Genomic DNA, 19,896 nt, shown 5'->3' with positions numbered 1-19,896 from the left:
TCCGCCCCGGCTGCCGGCGAAGGAAGAAAAGTTTGGGGGCGACTTAGGGCCGCGGGAGCGCCGGAGGAGGAGGAGGATGCGCGGTTTCCCCGGCTGATCGGGAAGGAAGGATGACCGAGGGAGGATGTGCACCAGCAGCCAGATCATCGGGAGCCTCCTGGTGCTCTCCGTGCTGGAGATAGGGTTAGGGGTGTCCAGCGTGGCCGTGGGGGCGGTCAGTTTCAGCCTGGTCCTCACAGAGCATAAACCTCAGCTGGGAGACTCTTCTCCGGTATGGAGCGGGGTGTGTGTACGTTAGCCATTTCACTCTCTCTTTAACTCTTTATGGTGATGATCAGACCGTGCGAAGGCATCCCCTCTTCCCTTCCCTTCCCTTCCCTTCCCTTCCCTCCCGCGAGTGCATGTTGCGCCGATGTCGCCGGGTCCATTTCCGATGTGCTTGGGGTACGGTCTGCAGAGTCGTGGGGAGAGGGGGAGGCACGGCGGGGACAGATGTATGTGTGTGTTGGGCGGGGGGAGACCCCTTCTTTCTCGCTCCTTTCCGTTTTTCAGTCTTGCTGTGAACAATTGAACTTTCTCTGAGCCCCTTGTCACACCCGGCAAAGCCCGATGCTTCGCGTGGAACCCGGGCCATAGCTTACAGTCTCTAAATTGTCTGTGAGTTTTGCTTTTTAAAAAGAACAACCCTGTCCGTGATGAGGAGACTGTCAAAAGGTGCTTTAAATTAATGTCAGGGGTATACCAGCTGAGTCCTGAGCTTTTGGAGGAAAAATAGAGGCATTGGGAAGGAAAAGGAGAATGATGTTCTCATGATCTGGGCACCCTGAGCTTCTTGTAAAATGAACAAAAAAATTAAAACCAAATAATGGGTTAATAGAAGTAGCACGTTCATATCACAGAGCATTTCTTGCTTCTCAAAAATGTTTCTTATTTTTCCAGTTTGAGATATGCATGTTTCTAGGAAGATTTTTCCTCCAAATGGTTGTTTATGTTTATGAAACAAAGAATAGGAAATACAGAGTTTTCAGTCTAAACATGAGTGGGCATTTTTGAAGTCCAAAGCTGGTTTTGGCCAGCTTGTATTACAGCAGTATTTCAAATAGGATTGTTTGCTTTGTTTCAGATAATATGATAAATGCAAAACACTCTTGGTTATTCACCAGCATAACCTCCTCTAATTTATAGATTCATCCAGCCAAAGTGCTTCATGTAATATTTGCACTGTCAATAATTATTAATTATTGACAACAGTGATAAATATTTTTGGCAGTATATAAACACACATATAATTCTGCACTGCAGAATAGGTAGGCAAGAAATGAAAGTGAAGACCAGCTCAGACAGGTAATGATATTACCAGGCCAACAGGTAATGATATTATCAAAATCACTTCAAAAAGGGAGGTTTCTGATCATGGTTGATGAAGAAAAAAATTACTTTAAACCATGTGTCTATCTGAAGATTTAATGGCAAAGGGCAATTTCCTGGGTTTCACTGAAGTCAAAGAGCTTTGATCAGTCAGTGAGATCAGTATTTTATGCAGTGATTGTATTTTGTGACAATGCTATCACAGCTGATATCATTTCATGACGATGCACATTTCCTGCATAACTGCCTCATTCATTTTTATGCTTTCTGTTACCCCAGAGTTTGTACTAGGCATAGATTAAGATTCTGTTATATTAGATGTTGGCTTCCAAGGACTTTATAATCGTAGTAAGAGACAGATACCGTATAAAAGGGGGTAAGCGAGTATGAAGAAACAACAAACCAAAACTGAGTGGTATAACAGGTGGTTGCATTAACACACCAGCAGTCTGGCTGCTTTCAAGCTGTTCATAGATAGAGTTTTAGAGAGGAATAAGACAGAGGACAATGAAGGGGTTTTGCAGATGTTTATAGGAAATTATTCTCATATGTGAGTGCAGAGGCATGGAAGGTAACCCAAAGGGACTTGTTTGCAAATGTAAAAAGTGGGCAAAGGATGCCCACAACCCGAGTCAGCAGAGGCTGGCATCAAGTGCTGGGAACTGAGCAAAAAACTGCAAGTTGAATAGGCAGAGAGAGGCCTCAAAGAAAATGCAAAGTGGAAGCAAGAAGCTTATGCTTCATGTAGCAGAGGAAATGAGAAATCAAAGTGACGTGCAGAGTGGGGTGACACGTTTCTAAAGGCTGACTTACTTTTCCTTGGACTGAAGATATGTTGTCTAAATTGTCACCATTATACCACTCTCTTTGTACTACTCCAGCAGGTAAAACTGCTAGGTTGCATTCTTCTGACTAAGGGACCAGCAGGTGAGGCAGGCCAAGAAAGAAGCCAGAGATTTACTGTTCTCCAGGGATGTTTAGGGCCATGGGTAACTAGTTTCAAATTTAAACACCTGGACAAAGGTTTATTTGGACAATCCTCAGGACTGTCCTGCTTCAGAAGTGGCATAAGCCGTCTTTCTGCTCACTGAATCTTACACTGAGCTCGTGTTGCCTCTATTAAAGGATATGTCTTGCATAAAATATGTTATTTTTTTCCAATTCACACTCTTGAGTCAGGGTTTTCCTTTGAGAAGTGAACACTAAGGAAAAGAAGGGGACATTAAAGGAAAAACTAATTCTTTGACATGTTAAGATACAAAACACTTAAGTTGAACAGCACCAGTCCTCCTGTTGCAATTTACTTGGAAATACACAGAAAACCTTTGACCCTGTTCTATCCTTTTATGTGGGTGGAACTCAGCAGAGACCGAAGTTCATAAGGAAGTAGATGAAGATAGCATCACCATGGAAACCTTAACCTGAATTCCTAAAATTTGGGCATCTAAAAAATCCTGCACATTCTATCTTCTATGCTTGCCTCCCTATGATGCTTTGCATTTGACAAACATTAGCTTTTCTATTAAAAGAGGTTTTCTTATTGTTCACTGCCTCCATTCAGACAGATGATTTACTAACATACCTAGTTTTAACCATGTGGATTCCATCCACAGGGTTGGACACAAGTGAAGTTAAGCATGGGCTGAAGTACCCTGATCATTGCATGCCATGCATTACGTATAAGCAAGCCAGGGAAAGTAGAGTGCACCAGAATGAAGAAATTGAAAGCCTAGGCAATGTCTGTATCAAAAAATGCATAAAAATGGGGAAAAAAAGTTTCAAATCTGTTGTTCTCATTGGAGTTGAATTGGATTAAGGTAGTACAAATTGTTTAAAAAGTAGCCAAAAGAAAACAACTGAAGGTGTAACTGTCTTCTCAAATTATCTGGAGCATGTGGAGACAACTAACCAGTTTACATCATCACCAATCTGTTCTTTTTAAAATAGGCCATGGCTGTTAAATTGCAAAAAAATCCCAAAACCAAAACCAAACCCACAATAAAAACAGTCCCAAATACTCTAAAGTGCACACGTTGTTGATTTCTGAATTTTCTTTCTGTTTGTTACGTTTGTTTTGGGATAAACTATTCTACAGGCTATAATCAGTGTCTCCCAGATTTCCTTGTTTCCCAGAACGGAGGGATATTTCTGAAATCCACCATTCCAGTTCAGTTATATGACATACTATAGAAATAATTCAACCAATGAGAATGCTGAACCACTAACAATAACATAGTAAGAATGACAGCATCCATAGCAGAGGCTTTTGCACAAACAAAAAAAAAAAAAATCAGTTGGTAGTCAACCAAAAAGTATTCACAGATATTTTTTTTAATGGTCACATACTTCCCCATCTATATTTAGAGCATAGTGGTTTCATCACCATCACTATGAGTAGTGAATAGATGTTCACACACACACATACATGTGTATGGGTCTAATCCTCATTTATTTTGCAGTGGTGAATAAATCCTTGTTGTAAATGAGTCTCCCTCACAGAGAGAGAGAATGAGAGACAAAACCCACATCTTTAGACAAATATGTCATCTATCTTCATATGCAGGAGAGATACCTGATGATTCACTTATGGCTATACCCCTCAAGAGTAATCATTTTCTCCCTTATAAAGGCAAATATCTGAATTTACTTGAGAGATATGCACTTTCTGTATGGTGGTCGGTTTGCTTGTCTGTAGATAGAGGCAGAACTATTGTTTCCATGATTTGGGATTTTATCACAGTGGAAGTCTGCTTGCTCATTAAAAATCTGCATTTGGCTACAGAAATTTGTTCCTAGTTGGCACTTGAAATATTTGATTTAAATTACTTTAATTTTTTATCCAAAATTTGAAGGAAAAGAACAAGTGTCAGTCTGTATGGACTTTCTCAGAGCAAGAAAACCTTTTTATACTGTTAAATCAATGTTGGTGGCCTGAAATTTTAAACCACTAAATTTTGCATCTAGATTTTACTGTTGCCAAGTTTCCTTTGGAAAGAACAGTCAAACTATTTTTTTTTTCAAAACAGCACTAAAAAAATCACATTATTGTTTAGCATGCAGACAAAATGCAGATGTGATCCTACTTTATTTTAACATATGCATTGCATTTTCATCAAACTGACCGTATTTCTGTCTGGCTCTCACTCGTGATGAAATTAATCACAGGACTTTCAGTGAGCTCAGTGGAAGCTGGAAAGAGTTCTGTACCTATAGATGGGGAAGGACATGCCAAGGGTGGAAGCTCCTTGCCTTGCATGCAGCCAGGACAATTCACTGAATTGAGCTAAAGTCTTTCAGTAGGTTTTCTTTGTCATTCAGAGACTCCAGAGGCACAAACCAACCTGGAAGATGGTCCATCTAGTTCCTGGGTTGTATTTAGAGGTTCTGTTGAATAGAGACTGACTTAAGCATATGCTTAAATGTTTTACTACGATAAGACTTTAGTTCACCTGCAGGGAATAATCTTTCATTTATTACTTTTTTGAGATGTAACCAGTCACACTCGAAACCAAATACTTGGTAGAAAACAAACAGAAAGCACTATTCTTATTTGTTATTCTGGTAGTCTCTAAACAAACAAAAAGTAAATATTATTATTTTGTGCTGAGAATTTAAGTGTTTTTAGAGATGGGTGGAGGTTTTTCGAATCATGGACATTAGGTAAACTTTCAGATTCAGATTCAGAAACACACTTCTAAATTTCCTTGATTGTTTCTAAAAACCAATTCCCATTTTTAAAGCATCTCTGCAGGTCTGTAACAAGACGAGTGGAAACACTAATCACAGGGACTGGGATGGAGTTTTAACTGCTGGCATATGGCTTGAATCAGTGGGAAGTGTAGCAGCACCTGATCTGATAAGACCCAATAGCACACTGCCAGACAAGGTATTGGCTCAGATTAGACATGCTTTAACACCATGCCTCAGTTATAACAGAGCCTCCCCTCTCAGCATGACAGATTTGGTGGAACACAAGGTTGGGTTGTAGAAATGCTGTTGCGTCTTGTTCTGTGTCTGGATGACTTTCTGCCAGCTAGACATTCCTGTCCCCACAACCACTTGCATGGGACGTCATTAGAAGTTTCCATCCCCCTTTTGCAAAGATTATTGTGTTTCTCTGTGGAGGTAATGGGCAAACCTAGTACCTAAGCTTGATTTTCTGGCCTGTTGTAATTTTTATTTAGTTTGATGTCTTTGTTTTCATGAGTGGATTCTGTGCCCTTTATGCCTGCGCTAAGAAAATTTAGTCCTTGTTCTGAAATACTGCTTAGGAGAAGGATTACAATTAGAGATATCTCTTCTGCTTAGTTCATCCATTAGGGATTTCAGCTTTTTTCTCATTTGGATGGAGTTGAAACAACATTATTAAATAGAATCTTTCTTTCTTTACATTATTAAATTCAAATTCCTGATTTTTCTCCTGGAAGTCACATGGTTATTCAGCTTTAGTGTAAAACACAGATTTTTCTAGTTTACTACCTGACAAGGGTAGATAAAAGGGAACCTGTTAATTCTGTCTTGATGGTTTAGTCTTCCAAGTAGAGTGTCATTTGAATAGGTATGATACATTGAATAGATATGATGCATTTTCACTGTGTTATATTCCATTTTGGAATACCTTCCCTTCCTCTGTTTCATGAGATACATATGGATGACCCGGAATGGTGGAGGACTTTCCATAGAGTGTATACAGTTTAGCTGTCTTTTTTGTCATGAACAATGACTAGGGATCAAGGTGTCCTTATATTCAACAGGTTTTCTCTACTATTTTGTTCACCCTGTGTCCAGGAAATTTTTCTATGTGCCATTTTCATTTTTTCAAGGGAATTACACTCACCATTGCTTTTGCCTTTTCAAAACATAAGACAGAAAGGTTTCTTAGCTTCAAGATATAAAATAAAAATAGCTCCTTTTCTTCTGCATGGTGGAAAGAAACAAATCTTTGGCTTCCTGCAGATTAACTAAAACTGAATCTTTTTTTCAGACTGCCAGGGAGAAAGTACCCATTTTCCAGAAGAAAGTGAAAGAAGCCAAGTCTTTTGTTACAGAAAATATGAAATAGGGATGGATCCAAACCACAGAACTTGAATATAAATTGAGATTTTGGCCTTCGTACCAAAATTTATGGGGTTTTTGATCTGAGGTTTTGTTTCAAGGCAATATTCAATATAAAGTAAATTAAAGCAGTCTCAAAATAAACATTCCACTTTTCTGGGAGGTCTTTGGGGTTTTTGTTCAAAGTTCAACAGACAAAAGGAGAGGTTTTCCAATATGCATATAGAACAATAGCAGGTACCGCTGCAGTGTGAATGGCAAAACCTCCTCAGACAAACAGACACTACTGCATCACCTTGCAATCACACTGGTGCTGTCAGAGCGACTCTGACTTTGGTGGGTCCATGGTGAATCATTGCTGAAAGTGGGATTGAGGCACTTGGTTTCTAAGTAGCTTTTGTGCTTTTGTAGTATCTTTCTTTGGATTTTTTACCATTCACCCAAGAGGGGTTATGCCCCTGTCTATTACTTGATGATACAGTCTCATAAACTCATAGAATCACAGAATCATACAGTAAGGGTTGGAAGGGACTTTAAAGATCATCTAGTTTCAACTGTTTCTGCCATAGGCAGGGACACCTCCTACTAGACCTGGTTGCTTAAGGCTTGGAAGGGACCTTAAAGATCATCTAGTCCCAACTGTCCCTGCTATAGGCAGGGATCCCTCCTACTACTAGACCTGGTTGCTTAAGGCCTTGTATAACCTGGCCTTGAACATTGCGATGGTTCGGTCATCCAAAGCCTCTCTGGGCAACCTGTTCCAGTGCCTCATCACCCTCGCAGTAATGAATCTCTTCCTAACATCTAGTCTAAATTTCCCCTCTTCCAGTTACCTCATTACTCCTTGTCCGATAACTACAGTTCCTGATGAAGTCTCCCAGATACTGCAAGGTTGCTATGAGGTCTCCATGCAAACCCAATGATCCTTGTGGGTCCCTTCCAACTCAGAATATTCTGTCAATCTGTGAATCTCTGAACCTTCTCTTCTTCAGGCAGAACAGCCCAAACTTGCTCTGCCTGCCTTCTTAGGGGAGGTGCTCCTGCCCTCTTAACAACTTTTTGGCCCTGCTCTGGACTTGTGCCAACAGTTTCAATACATGACTTCTCTGCTAGTCTTGACACAAAGCATCATGTATGTATAGGAGGTGTGAATAAGTCTGCAACCAAAAGTAACCCTATAATCAATAGGGACTGAGTGTAATTGTTGATCTTGTAGGTTTTTAAGTGAGTCTTTGGGTCTTTTAGAATTTTATTATTTTTTTTTTCTTATGAATCATAATTAAAATGGAAGCCCAACTATGAGACATCTGTTTAAAAAAGTTCCAGCTGAAATTCCCTCTCTGGCTTCCAGGGCATTTTGTAGGGCTTATTAGCTTAGCTTATCCTTACTGAAATGTTTTAGCCTTATTCTCTGCATGAGCTGTGAACACTTCAACAACTGACCATTCTTTACAAGGAGCTTATCTTCAGTAATATATTCCTTTTCCACTCCTGATTTACTGTATTCTCAGTAGAAGTCTCTTTGTCTAACCTACCTCAAGACTGACATGGTTAGAAAATATAACTGTATTTAAAGAGTCCATGAGATTGGTTAGAAAAAATTGGTAAGGATAATCAATGATCAAGTAGAAAGGAGCAAGTCCTCACCATGACAGTATTAGTTAGTCAAGGGTAAACTGTAGTCCAGAGTAGCTCAACATTTACAAACCAAGTTTTACTGTTCTGACATATTGACATGAAGTCTTTCAGGATAGCCAAGAACAGAGAGAGTGTCAAGACAACAGAGCCTCTGATGGCTGTATTCCAGTTGGCAGTACTATAAAATAGAAGATTCTAAGTTAAAGACACTTTTCAATCTCATTTTTACTGCATCCTTTTTCTGGTACAAAGAGCTAGTGTAGCTTTTCCCATCCAGTTTTCACTACTGCTGATCACAACACTGAGACATCAAAAATTCTACAGGAAATTCCTATAGCACCACCAAAAAAAGAAAAAAATCGTCTCTATGCTATCAAAAAGCAGAGAACAGAGTTAACCACATAATGTCCCACTGAAATCTAGAAGTCTCCACATTGAGAAGCTTAGCTAAAGAAACTACATGAGCAGTGTTCCTGAGCCACAAGTATTACTAATACTCGCTTCATACAGCAGGTTTCCACTGTTTCCGGTGAATCAGCCTTAGAAGAAAGTGGTAAACTTGGTTCATAATATTCAAAGCTTTGCATGAGGTATAATTGCCTGACCCTGTGGCTCAAAGTCATCCATTGGTTTTAATTGCAAAATGCCTGCTGACATAAATAAATAACTATACTGGGTTTTGGGCAAGCCTTTTCTCTATTAATGCAATACATTGTCATATAAAAAAACCCTCAACCTACGTAACATTAATCCTTTGCTACTGCCCGAATGCTTTTCTTCCAAGGTTTTTAACATATTCAGGCACTTGAGTGCATTCGGTTTCACAACTTGTTTATCTCATAGCCATACAGATTATAAAACTTCAGCATGACCTCAAGATTAAACAGAAGAATGTGGAGGAAGCATGAATATCCAATTCCTCTGAGTCAGAATACAAAGAACTCTTTTAGTTCTTTAACTATGGAATATGTTATTCCTTGCCTATATGTATAAATACTGTAGATGTAAAGAGAGACGATACATACATACAGACGATACATACATACAATATTATCATAAAATCATAGAATTTTTCAAGTTGGAAGGGACGCATAAAGATTGCCAAGTCCAACTCCATGCTCCTTGCAGGACTACCTAACACTAAACCTTACGACTAAGAGCAGCATCCACGAGTGCTCCTTGACCTCTGACAGACTTGGTGCCATGATCCCTTTCCTGGGGAGCCCATTCCAGTGACTGACCACCCTCTCAGCAAAGAACCTCTTTCTGATGAAACTTCACTCCATTTCCTTGTGCCCTATCATTGATCATCAAAGAGAGGAGATCAGCACCTCTCCCTCCACTGCCTCCCTTGAGGACTGTAGACTGTGTGGAGGTCACCCCTCAGCCTTCTCTTCCTCAAGCAGAACAAACCAAGTGACCTTAGCTGCTCCTTGTAAGTCTTGCCCTTGAGGCCTTTCACCATCTTCGTCATCCTCCTCTGGACAAATTCCAATAGTTTCATGCTTTTCTTATACTGAGGCCTCCAACCCAGCCCCCCTCATCATGGGGCTGCACCAGAGCAGAATAGAGCAGGACAATCACTTCCCTCGACCAGCTGGTGATGCTGTTCTTGATGTACCCCACGACATGGCTGGCCTTTTTTACTACTAGGGTACTGTTGATTCACATTCAGCTTGGCATCAAGCCAGACCCCAGATCGCTTTCCATGTGGCTGCTTTCCAATGTCTTGATCCCCAATACTTATGTATAACCAGGATTATGCTGTCCTAGGTGCAGAATACGGCACTTGCTCTTGTTAAATTTCATGTGGTTGGTGATTCCCCAGCTCTCAGGTCTATTCACATCTCTCTGTAAGGCCTCTCTACACTTAACAGAGCCCACGATATCTCCTAGTATAGTATATCCTAATGGATATCATTAGCAAACTTAATGTGTATTTAACTACTGCATCCAGATCTTTACTCCAGGTAGTCAGATACTTTAAATGGAATAGTCACCCCTTGTTTTGAGAAGGTGGTACCTTAGGGCTCATAGATTAGCTTCATTGACTCAAACTGGAGCAGAATTAAAGCATTCCTGAAAAAATGGGTGACCTCTTTCATACTCTTTCAGCTTTGAAGGTAAATTATCAAACCCACAGTTTTTTAAACTAGTTAACAAGTTAAAATTATCTATGATGGTATCTTCCAACACTAATTAATTTTTCTATATACAAAAATTTCCTTTCAATCCTATTCAATCACTACAGAGAGAAAATATATTATTAATCCAGTTTATCAAGTCTGACTGAATAGAACTTAATTACAAAGATGTCTTCAAGAAATTTCATTTGTGGTTTCTGCATTTTGAGGAATACAAAACACTACATGTGAAAATCTGAAGCATGCCTTCAGTTGAAGGCAATCTGCAATGGCAGGACTGGGAGTGAAACCCCAAAACTTCACAGAAAGTCTGAGTGAACACTTATAAAGCAGAGGTGATGAGCTGAAATCTTATTTGTGTGTGGGAAAGGTGCAGAGGGAGCATTGCCCCTGGTGATTTGTTTTGTTTTATTGTTATTTCAGTCAGTGGGTTCTAGTAGCAATTACCAGTTGTGTGTTCTGGTATGTCCTGAGCCATTCAGCACCATGGTCTACATGACCCAGCCCTCTCCATAATCAGAGTAGTATTAAATTCACATCCCATGCTTAGTGTGAAGGTAAATAATATACAAAATTTATCCACATTCATTATGGGGAACTGATTTCATGGGTCTAACTCAGAGTAGAAGGATACCTCAAGGTTTATATTTATACACATGAACTGCTTTAGTTAGAGGGAGTTAAACTATGAGTTAAAGCAACTCCTCAACTGAAATAGTGAAGTTCCAAAATTTTAGAGTGTGAATAACAAGTACCTGCAATATATTACACAGACCCTGAATGCTGTATGGAAACTCTCAGTTTTTTCGTTTGTTTGGGTTTTTTTAATTTCTTCTGTAACAGCCAGGTCTGTTTTGTGATTTAATTCCAAATCAGGGTCAAGCAGAGCCTTTTGCTAGAAATACCATCTCAAAGGAAAAAGGATGTGGAAAAATCCAGTTTTAAAACTATAAAATTACTTCCCAATAGGGATGTAGGGTTTGTTTTATTGAAATAAATAGCACAGATTTCTTAACAAAGGAGTTTATGAGGTATCAAGGAAATCTTTTGACAGTATTGCTAACACCTGGAGAAGGACTTATTGCTTTCATACAACTACTGTAGTTCCTACCATGACTGCTTCCTTGGGGACTATTCATTGTTTTCCTCGTTAAACTTTTCTGTAGGAGGAAAAAGACATCAGAGGACATCACTGGTCTTTGACAGAGGTCACTATTAAGCATTACCATCTATTTTTATCAGCTGGTAGACGTTTTTGTCCGGTTTTGTTAATTAATTTTTGCCTGATGCTTGATGCTGCAATTGGCAGATCAGTTTGTGTGATGGAATGACTTAAAAAAAAGTATAGATACCTTCACGCTATCTCTTGCAAATTCATCTATCAAGAGTTTGAAACAGATCTTTCTGCATGCCCAGAGTAGGCACACCAACAGATGTACTCATATTTACACCTGCACCCACAGACATGACTGAATTACATTCTTGCCCAGAGTTCCACTGTCCTGAAGAAAAAGATCCATATGTAATTCTTCAGTGGCTCAGATGGTAGGATCAGGGCATTAAGTCCCTATGCTATGCTTAGAAGTAGATGATTTGGATCACTGACTAGTACCTTGCTAAACTTTTCTGAGAGAAAAACAGTAAAAAGGCATTTTTATCCTTGCAACACGGGGGATTTTTTTCCACCTTGTTTACCTAAGCAGCTTAAAATTCAGATTTTCTTTCTTTTCTCATGAGTTATCATGGTCACTCTGACTTCTCATTCCAGTTTCTTATCAGATAAGAGTGTTTATGGTTGAGTTATAACCTCCTGAAACATAAGGTTTGTGGCAAAAATGCTGACAAATGTAACCATTGCCTAAACTGTGGTCACCACCACGGCAACACAGTGGGATTTGAACTTCATACCTTAAATGATGAAGTAATTGTTTGTTTTTTTTGTTTTTTGCAGTTCTTGCTTTGTGGCATATGTGGAATATTGTGCGCCAAAAAAAAATCTGGACTTGTTGTAAGTTTTTCCACTGCATCTATAACATAAAGTATTTGAAAGGCTTATTTATCTAATTTGAACTCTTTACTGGGGGCTTTCTGTATCCAAGTGTTTTTGATAAACAATTAGAAAAATTGCGAGTCAGCAATCCAGAAAAAGAAATCAGCACTTTGGAATAATCATAAAAACAAGGCAGTTCTGAAATGGCCCAAGAAGGTCATGCTATTTAAGCCATACATCCCTATTTATCCGTGTCTGGATAAACTTTGGTGGGAAACCACTTCACATTTATGTGATTTATGCCAAGTCAATAAATGCTTCTCAGTAATGTCACTGGAATGTATCTTCTCTCCTTCAAAAACACAACACTGGGCTGCCATCTCAATAAGGCTGCTGACCAAGTTTGTTTCTAGATATCATAGCTGTTAAGTGTTTTAATAAGTTTGTTTAGCAATCTGAAACACGTGTAAGTAAGTTTTAAAATGATGGAAGATGTCTCTTTGGATACAGTCATTTTCTGACTGTAGAAAAATGGTGTTATTACTCAACAAGTCACAGCAGAACTTTGCGTTAAAGACATGATCCTATTGTAAGTGATAATGCTAGTCCTAATTTGCCGTCAGCTTGATTATTCTGCCACATACAGATGGAAGTCACATAAAACCAGTATAAGTGTGATGGGAACCAAGAGTTCTCTCTGATTACTTTTTAATATCAATGAGTTTTCCTAAACCCTGTTAAAATGACAGTTCCATTTCTTACAATGTGTACCATAACCAGTTTCTAAAAGCCATCTGTTCCGGAGGTCTCATGGAATAGTCACTTGCCAATGGACTGCAATATACATCCTCAGTGCAACATTCCTGATGAAATTCTCATCCCAGTTGTGTACAGAAGTAGTCTGTAAGACTCTATAAGTTTTTGCCACCAGAGTAGATAAGTACATATACAAGGCTGTATCGAGAAACATCAAAAGCCCATCTAGATCATCATCTGACAGGGCAGCAGTATCAAGGGAAGTGAATAAGACAATCATTTAGCACTGTCCCCATAATAAGGTCTTTTGCTTCTGAGTCATTTGTGATTAAAGCACATCCTGAACCAGCATAACATCTTTGCAGTTAAAAGCAATAGGAGGTCCTTAAATATTTCTCATTGATTTCAGCCTGTTTCACAGCCTTCTAAAATTCCCAGGAACATTTTAGTCAAGTTAAAATCAAGCAAACCAACCAACCATATAGTCACCGAACTGACCTTCTGTAAAGCAGCATCACAGATTTCTTTGTTGTTTCTTTTGCTTCTTTGACCAGCACATTCACCTTGAACACTTTCAAAAACCCCGCAAAAGCTGCAGAAAACCTCCAATCTGCTGTCTGACTGAATAAATTATAATTGAGCAGGAGGCAGAGTCAGATGGCACACAAAGCAAGAGAGATTCACTACAAATACATGAGGCATTCACTCCTGAGGCAGGAGTGATAAACTGCACAATAGAAAATTACGACACATTCTGTCATGTTACTGTTCTGCATGAACAGCTGGAAATCACATTTGTGTCCTAGCAGTCCTTCCATTGAATAGGTTTTAGGTTTACCTACTCATTTTACCCAACTTGTCCTTACATGCAACATCAATCTTAACTCTTGTATACCAGAAGGTAATGTATTCCCTGGGAGCAATGTGGGAGATAAGAGAGTTAAATAAGTGTCTGTGCAGTGTTTTGCAGTCAATGATGCTATCAAAGAATTGAACAATGGTTAGTCTCATATTTTATAAGCATGAATCCATCTCTGAAAAATATCGCTGTGACATAACCTCTCTTGTCTCTCCTGACAGATGATACTTTTTTCTGCCTGTTGCATCTGTGGACTAATAGGAGGAATCCTAAATTTTCAATTTCTTCGTGCTCTGACAAAGAAGTCATCTGCTCTCTATTCTTTGCATCTTGCCTCCATGTCCCTTGCATGCATTGGAATTGGTGGTTGCACCCTTTCTTCATGGCTCACTTGTCGGCTAGCCAGCTATGAACAAAGGCGAATGTTCTCAGAAAGGGAACATTCATTGCATCACTCCCATGAAATGGCAGAAAAAGTGAGTTGTGTGTCCTCCCTTATTTGTTCTGCTTCTCCTGAAATGTTACTGTATGTGTTAACGTTTACAATTGGCAAGAGATGTGTTCAGTTTTCAGTTTTATATGAGAAAGAGCTTCTGGAAAATGAAATGCTGCCATTCTGTGTAAGCTTTATTATGTTGCATTATATGGAGCTATTTTTAGGTACTGTATATTTGCAGTACATCCATTTCAATGAAGTACATCCATTTTCAACATAATTCCATTGTATAGCTATTCAGGGGCTTAGCTGCTAAATATAGCACCTCATAAATAATTGGAAGCCTTATTAATATGGATTATCATGTATTTTACTGTGAAAAAAAGCACAGAAAGCTTTCTGTAACCACATCATTGCATGCTTCCAGGATTTAATCAATTTCTTCCTCTCCCAAGTACTCAGCATATAAATTTGGTTATTTAAACAGAAAAGCCACAGTTCACAAACCTAGATGATTTAACCTAAGCATCTAAGGGCATATTTAGACACCTAAATGAAACTGGTCTCATTTGCAGCAGCACTGAGCATTTACTTCCGTTCTGTATTAACAGGAAGCCTACCAAGGTGTGTAGGAACATATTTAGGTGCTTGAAACTGAAGCTCCCAAAACTGAGCACATAGGATCAAAACAATTGATTGAATGGAATTCTTGAGATCACTTCCTTGACTTAACCATCTGAATAATATTTGAGGAGTTAAGTGTTCGCTGTAACCCTGTGCTTTGCATTTGGACTCAGTATCTATCCAATGCCTTTCATTTGATAAATGAGCAGAAAAAAGAACAGAAGTCAAGTGGACTGTCCACCTAAACCTTCACATGCAAGTTTTCATGACTGTTAAGTTCAAGAGTCTGTTGTCTACTGAAACCTCTGAGGAGCAGAGCAAGGATTAATTTGCTCAGACTGTAGAATGGTTTCCAGATTCCATGACAAAATATGATATAGCAGTTAAAATGACTCGTCACTATTCTTTGGTTTCTTAACTGAGATGAGACTCCAAGTAGAAAAATACACTCAATTAATCTTAGATGTTTGAAACATGTTTTAAAAAGAGGATGTTTGAAACATTTTAAAAAGATGATGATTTAAACATGTTTTAAAAAGTTCAATAGTAGAGGTTACAACAGCAACATAAAGCAGGGTGATAAAATCAACAGAAGAGATACATTTCTCCATCTCATTTTAAAATGAAGAAGAATTCTGATGAGCTATTAGGCAAGTATGATGGTCTTGCTGATGGAAGGCTAGATCTTGGCTTTCAGAGAGATTCTTGCCTCAACAAGGACAAAGATGGGAGAAAAGAAGAGAGGGAAAGGAAGAAGAAATGGCTTGGAAAGAAAAACCTTTCAAAATAAAAAAAAACCTGCCAACCCAATCAGTTTGGGGTGAAGATGACCATGTGTAGCAGTAGTTCATTGCCTACCTTCCTGGCCTGTTGACCTACTGAGCTTTTTGACACTGAGCAGCAAGGACTGCCAGGTGTCCATGTATCTTGGGCTATGACGCATGTGCAGAGCTACCCTATTGCACACGCTCAGTGGATGTGGGATGTGCCCCATCGATGGCAGACTTCCCACGTGTCTGCTGTAGGGTCAAGTATCCACGTACACTTGGCCTCACTTGGGACTTCTTAGACCCACAGAGTGCCTGCTGATGGCAGGGCTGAGTACACTAGCTCACAGCATGCCCCTAAAAATAATGAAGTCTACTTAAAACTTACATTAAATTAGACCCTAATTTAGAAAATAGCTTGAAAGTGTTTTATATATAAGACTATATTGTATATTTATACTGATATACAGTAATATAGACATGTACTGCATGTGCATTTGTTTGTGCTATATTTATTGTATAATTGTTATATTTATATTAGAGATTGAGGGGTATTGAAATAACCGACCTGCCCAGCTGTCCGGTGATTCCCCCGACACCAGAGTTACCTCCAAGGTACGCTGAACACTAGGGAGCTACCATGTTGTTATGTCACTTCAGGAAGGGCCACCTCTACGAGGAAGTCATAGTTTCAGCTAATCAAAGTTGGCTGATGCTGTGATGTCACTCTGAGGCAGGAATGGTGCTTCCAGGTAGTGACATAACTCTACGTGGTGAATGCTGCAATCTGGAAGTAAGTTGAGTATTTAAAATAATCACCCTAGTTATAGGCATCCAAATACTCTTATTTGGATGTAGCCACCATTGATTCACTCTGCTTCTAATCTCTGTGCTCCTTCATTCCCTGAATTCAGCAACTTTTTTTTTTAATTATTTTTTTTAAATAGAAATATTGGGGAAAATAAATGGGCTTTGATATATTTCTGAAATTATGATGATATTTTAATAGCTGATGTCTGCGGATGATTCAAGTGATGAAGCTGACAAAAGGAAACTCATGAGTAGCCTTCTGACAGATCATTACTATCAAAATATGGTTGACTGATAGCTGCTATTAAATGGCTTTGGTATTCTTGGTCCCTTTCCCAGCTGACATGTATCTTCAGTGTAGATCCAAAAAAGGCTTTAGGCACCCACAAATAAGGATATTACAGTGCCTTGTTTCAGAACAGACAACCCCAAACTGGGATCCGTAGTCCAGTGTTAGGCATGCATGTTCCTCTTCAATCTGTAAGAAGAATAAGGCATAATACCAAAACATCCAACACCATCATCTGCAAATGGAGACCTGGGTGGTAGAAAATACTCAAAATTAGTTTCACGCCTGATTTTCTCTGAAGCTTATGCTTGATTCAGGAGTATTAATTGGCAAGGCTACTTGGTTTGATGACCCTAAGCTTACACTGTAGAGAAGAATATAACGTCCCTTCTTTCAAAAACTGTGGAGGGAATGATTAAGTCCTGTGATTTACTTTAAAATGTAGCTGGGAACACCTGAGAAAGGAGGCATCAGTGCTTTTTAACTTTATGTTACTCTGAGTTCTGGTCTCTGCTTGCCAAATATTGTGGATTAAAATAAGAGAGAGACAGAGTAAGACTAGTAATAAAGACCAGGTTGTATAATTTTCTTCTCTTTACCATGAATCCTAGCTACTATGCTATGGAGTCGGGCTCTTTCTTTCTGTCTTTTTCTCTCTCTCTCTGTCTAGCCCAATGAATCTTGCTTCACTTTTTTTACAGAAGCTTCTGCAGGAAGGGAGACAAACAAATCCCTTTTATTCCACATTTTCTCCAAGTGTACCTAGGAGGAAGAAGAGATGAATTTAATCTTTCCATGCAGAGAAGAGCCTCTGGTCATCATGCAACTATTTTAGAACTAGTCCAACACTGGCACCTCCACCTCATCTACCAGAATTTTAGAAATACCCCAAGCTGCATTTTTACCTGTACCCATTCCTCTTGCCATAGCTGAATGTTCTCTTGTCATTGGACATAAGCAGCAGATCACTTATTTCTGCATCCAGATTCAATTAGGTATGACACAGGCCTGGGACTGCTCAGAATAAGTTAGTTCTGACCATAAACTCAGTGTGGCTTTGCAGCCTTGAAGATCAGGGAACTGTTTAATTAATGTAGCCATGTCTATGCTTAGACAGCTGCTAAGGGGGTATTGTTTGGATTTCAATTTGAGAATTAGAAAATCTATCTCCGAATAAATCTTGGTTTAGGTGCTTTATGATTCTGACTCATGAGCTGGTCAGCTTACTCTGGGATGACTCACCTGCCACTGGAGAAGCAATCCCCAAACTGCTAAAAAGTGTAGACTGGCATATTAAGGGAAAACTAAAATCAGTCCCATCCCAAGGGAAAACAAACAGTTAAAAACCTTAGATCCTGTTTGGATGTAGATCTACTTCCCAAATGTCTATTTCAGCAAGCATTGAATGGCATCTGTTTGTAGCATGTCAGCACAGATAGAGGTTTGAATGGCAACAGAGACTTCACCATTTCGTTCTTTTGTAGATCAGCACACAAGCTTGAGTTGATGCGATTCAAAGGACAACATCACAAACTTGTACAGATGCCATCAATGCTGTATGTGTGGTCTGAGTGTAATGTCCAACTCAATCACTATCAATGAGTCTATCAGCTTTCAAATGTACTTAATTTATGTAGGAAGAAATCTAATTTTTTTTTATCATGAGATTTATTAAGCTAAATAAAAATGTAAAGTGTTTCTGAATGTTTGAAATTCAGAGTTTGTTCAAATTTCATCACAACCTTAGATAACTGAATTTTGAACACCTTACAGTAATTCTAATTTTAATTAATGTTTTCTATTCTTGTTCTAGGAAATGACAGACAACCTAAGCAATGGTGGCCCACATCTGATTTATAATGGAGGTGTATATTAAGAAATTTTTAAAAGTTCCATGGAAGGAAGTGGTTTTAGAATTTTCTTCAGGAAAAAAAATAGACTCCAAGAAATTAAAAAATGAAACTATCTTAGCTTTTATGGCTCAAATGTCACAACTGCAGACCAGCACAGTTGCAATTCCCTTTTAGAACCATGTTCAAAATTTGTCTCCTAAACATTTTGCGGATATACAATATTTATTCACTTCCTGGCTACTCTCAGTTTTTTGTCTGAATAATCTTTCTGAATTGTGATAGTATTTGAAATAGACTTCTCAAGACTCTTATTCTCATGAAGACTCGAAAATCAGAAAAAAATTAAACTGAACTGCGTTTAGCCCACTCAAAGGAGAAGGCAGAGGAAGAATGGCTCAGGGGAATCTTTTTCTCCTCTTCACTTAGCAGCATCTGGTGTAATACAATGGCTTCAGATCATGGCATGGTACAGCAACACATCTGCACAGTCCCTCTCCTCACATTTTGAATGCATCCTGCCTCAGTTTTCTCAGTAAATCATATCAAAAGAGAGTGCAAACTCCTCTTCCAAAAAGCTCCTATTTCACATCCAGAGTGTAAATGAACAGTGTGCTGAAAACAACACCAATGTCTTTGTTTTGAAAGACAGAATGCTCTAAGAATGCCATAAATCAAAACCTCAATAATGCCTTGTTGTAAAGAAATTGTAAATATTTCCAATTTGTGAATGAAGTATATTTCGTAATTTGTTCATAAAAGATGACAAATAAAATGAAATCTAAACCAGAGATTTAAGAGAGATTTTTGGGTTTTTTTGTTGTTAGAAAGATCTCGCAAAGCTGAACTGTCATGCTTGCAGTTTAGCACAATATATTGAAAAGTTTCCAAAACAGTGAATCAAGCTCAGAAAGGAGAAAAATGAAGGCTGAACAGAATCATGGTCAAGGTCAGAAGTTACTGGCAATTCTCCACACCCACAATAAAGTTTGCAGGTATGTTAAGGTAGTAGCTTTAACTGACCCCAAACTTTATTGTAGAACCTAGTGGTTTGTATAGCCGTGAAAAATGGAAGGTATGATCTGTAAAAGAACAATTACAGCATAATATTAATATAAAATATTAGTATAAAATCACTCATATGTTACATAGTGAGTCTATGACTTTGCAGTATTGCCCAGCACAGCAACATAAGTTTCAGATGTGAGCATCAATGATGACTGGCAGCATTTGGTAATTCATACCCATATTCCCAGACAGGAATGAATAGAACCTTACTACTGTTCAAACCACGCCCTAAAAACCGCTAT

General features: G+C 38.8%; 1 protein-coding gene across 5 annotated transcripts; it reads left to right on the top strand.

Annotated features, from left to right (window-relative positions):
• On the top strand, positions 1-19,379 carry TMEM196 (transmembrane protein 196). 5 transcript variants are annotated; one of them, XM_017729384.1, is made up of 5 exons: positions 1-289; positions 12,157-12,213; positions 14,032-14,286; positions 16,179-16,252; positions 18,550-19,379. In XM_017729384.1, exons 1-5 carry the CDS (start codon positions 125-127, stop codon positions 18,554-18,556), a joined length of 558 nt encoding a protein of 185 aa, XP_017584873.1. In that variant the 5' UTR covers positions 1-124; the 3' UTR covers positions 18,557-19,379. The 5 variants fall into 5 exon arrangements, with proteins under 5 accessions (XP_017584873.1, XP_008628189.1, XP_008628188.1 ...); XM_017729385.1 differs by having other exon boundaries at positions 7-271; XM_008629965.2 differs by having other exon boundaries at positions 7-283.
• Positions 19,380-19,896: the final 517 nt, after the last annotated feature.

The sequence above is a fragment of the Corvus brachyrhynchos genome, unplaced genomic scaffold, assembly GCF_000691975.1.
Source record: "Corvus brachyrhynchos isolate BGI_N302 unplaced genomic scaffold, ASM69197v1 scaffold142, whole genome shotgun sequence".
In the NCBI taxonomy this organism is placed as follows: domain Eukaryota; kingdom Metazoa; phylum Chordata; class Aves; order Passeriformes; family Corvidae; genus Corvus; species Corvus brachyrhynchos.
This window is presented reverse-complemented; position numbering and strand designations above follow the sequence as displayed.

Excerpts from the sequence above, each read along its gene's own strand:
- TMEM196 (XM_017729384.1), top strand. The coding sequence starts at position 125 with ATGTGCACCAGCAGCCAGATCATCGGGAGCCTCCTGGTGCTCTCCGTG. Across the intron at positions 12,214-14,031 it reads AAAAAAAATCTGGACTTGTT|ATGATACTTTTTTCTGCCTG; the intron begins GTAAGTTTTTCC and ends CTCTCCTGACAG. Across the intron at positions 14,287-16,178 it reads CCCATGAAATGGCAGAAAAA|AGATTGAGGGGTATTGAAAT; the intron begins GTGAGTTGTGTG and ends TATTTATATTAG.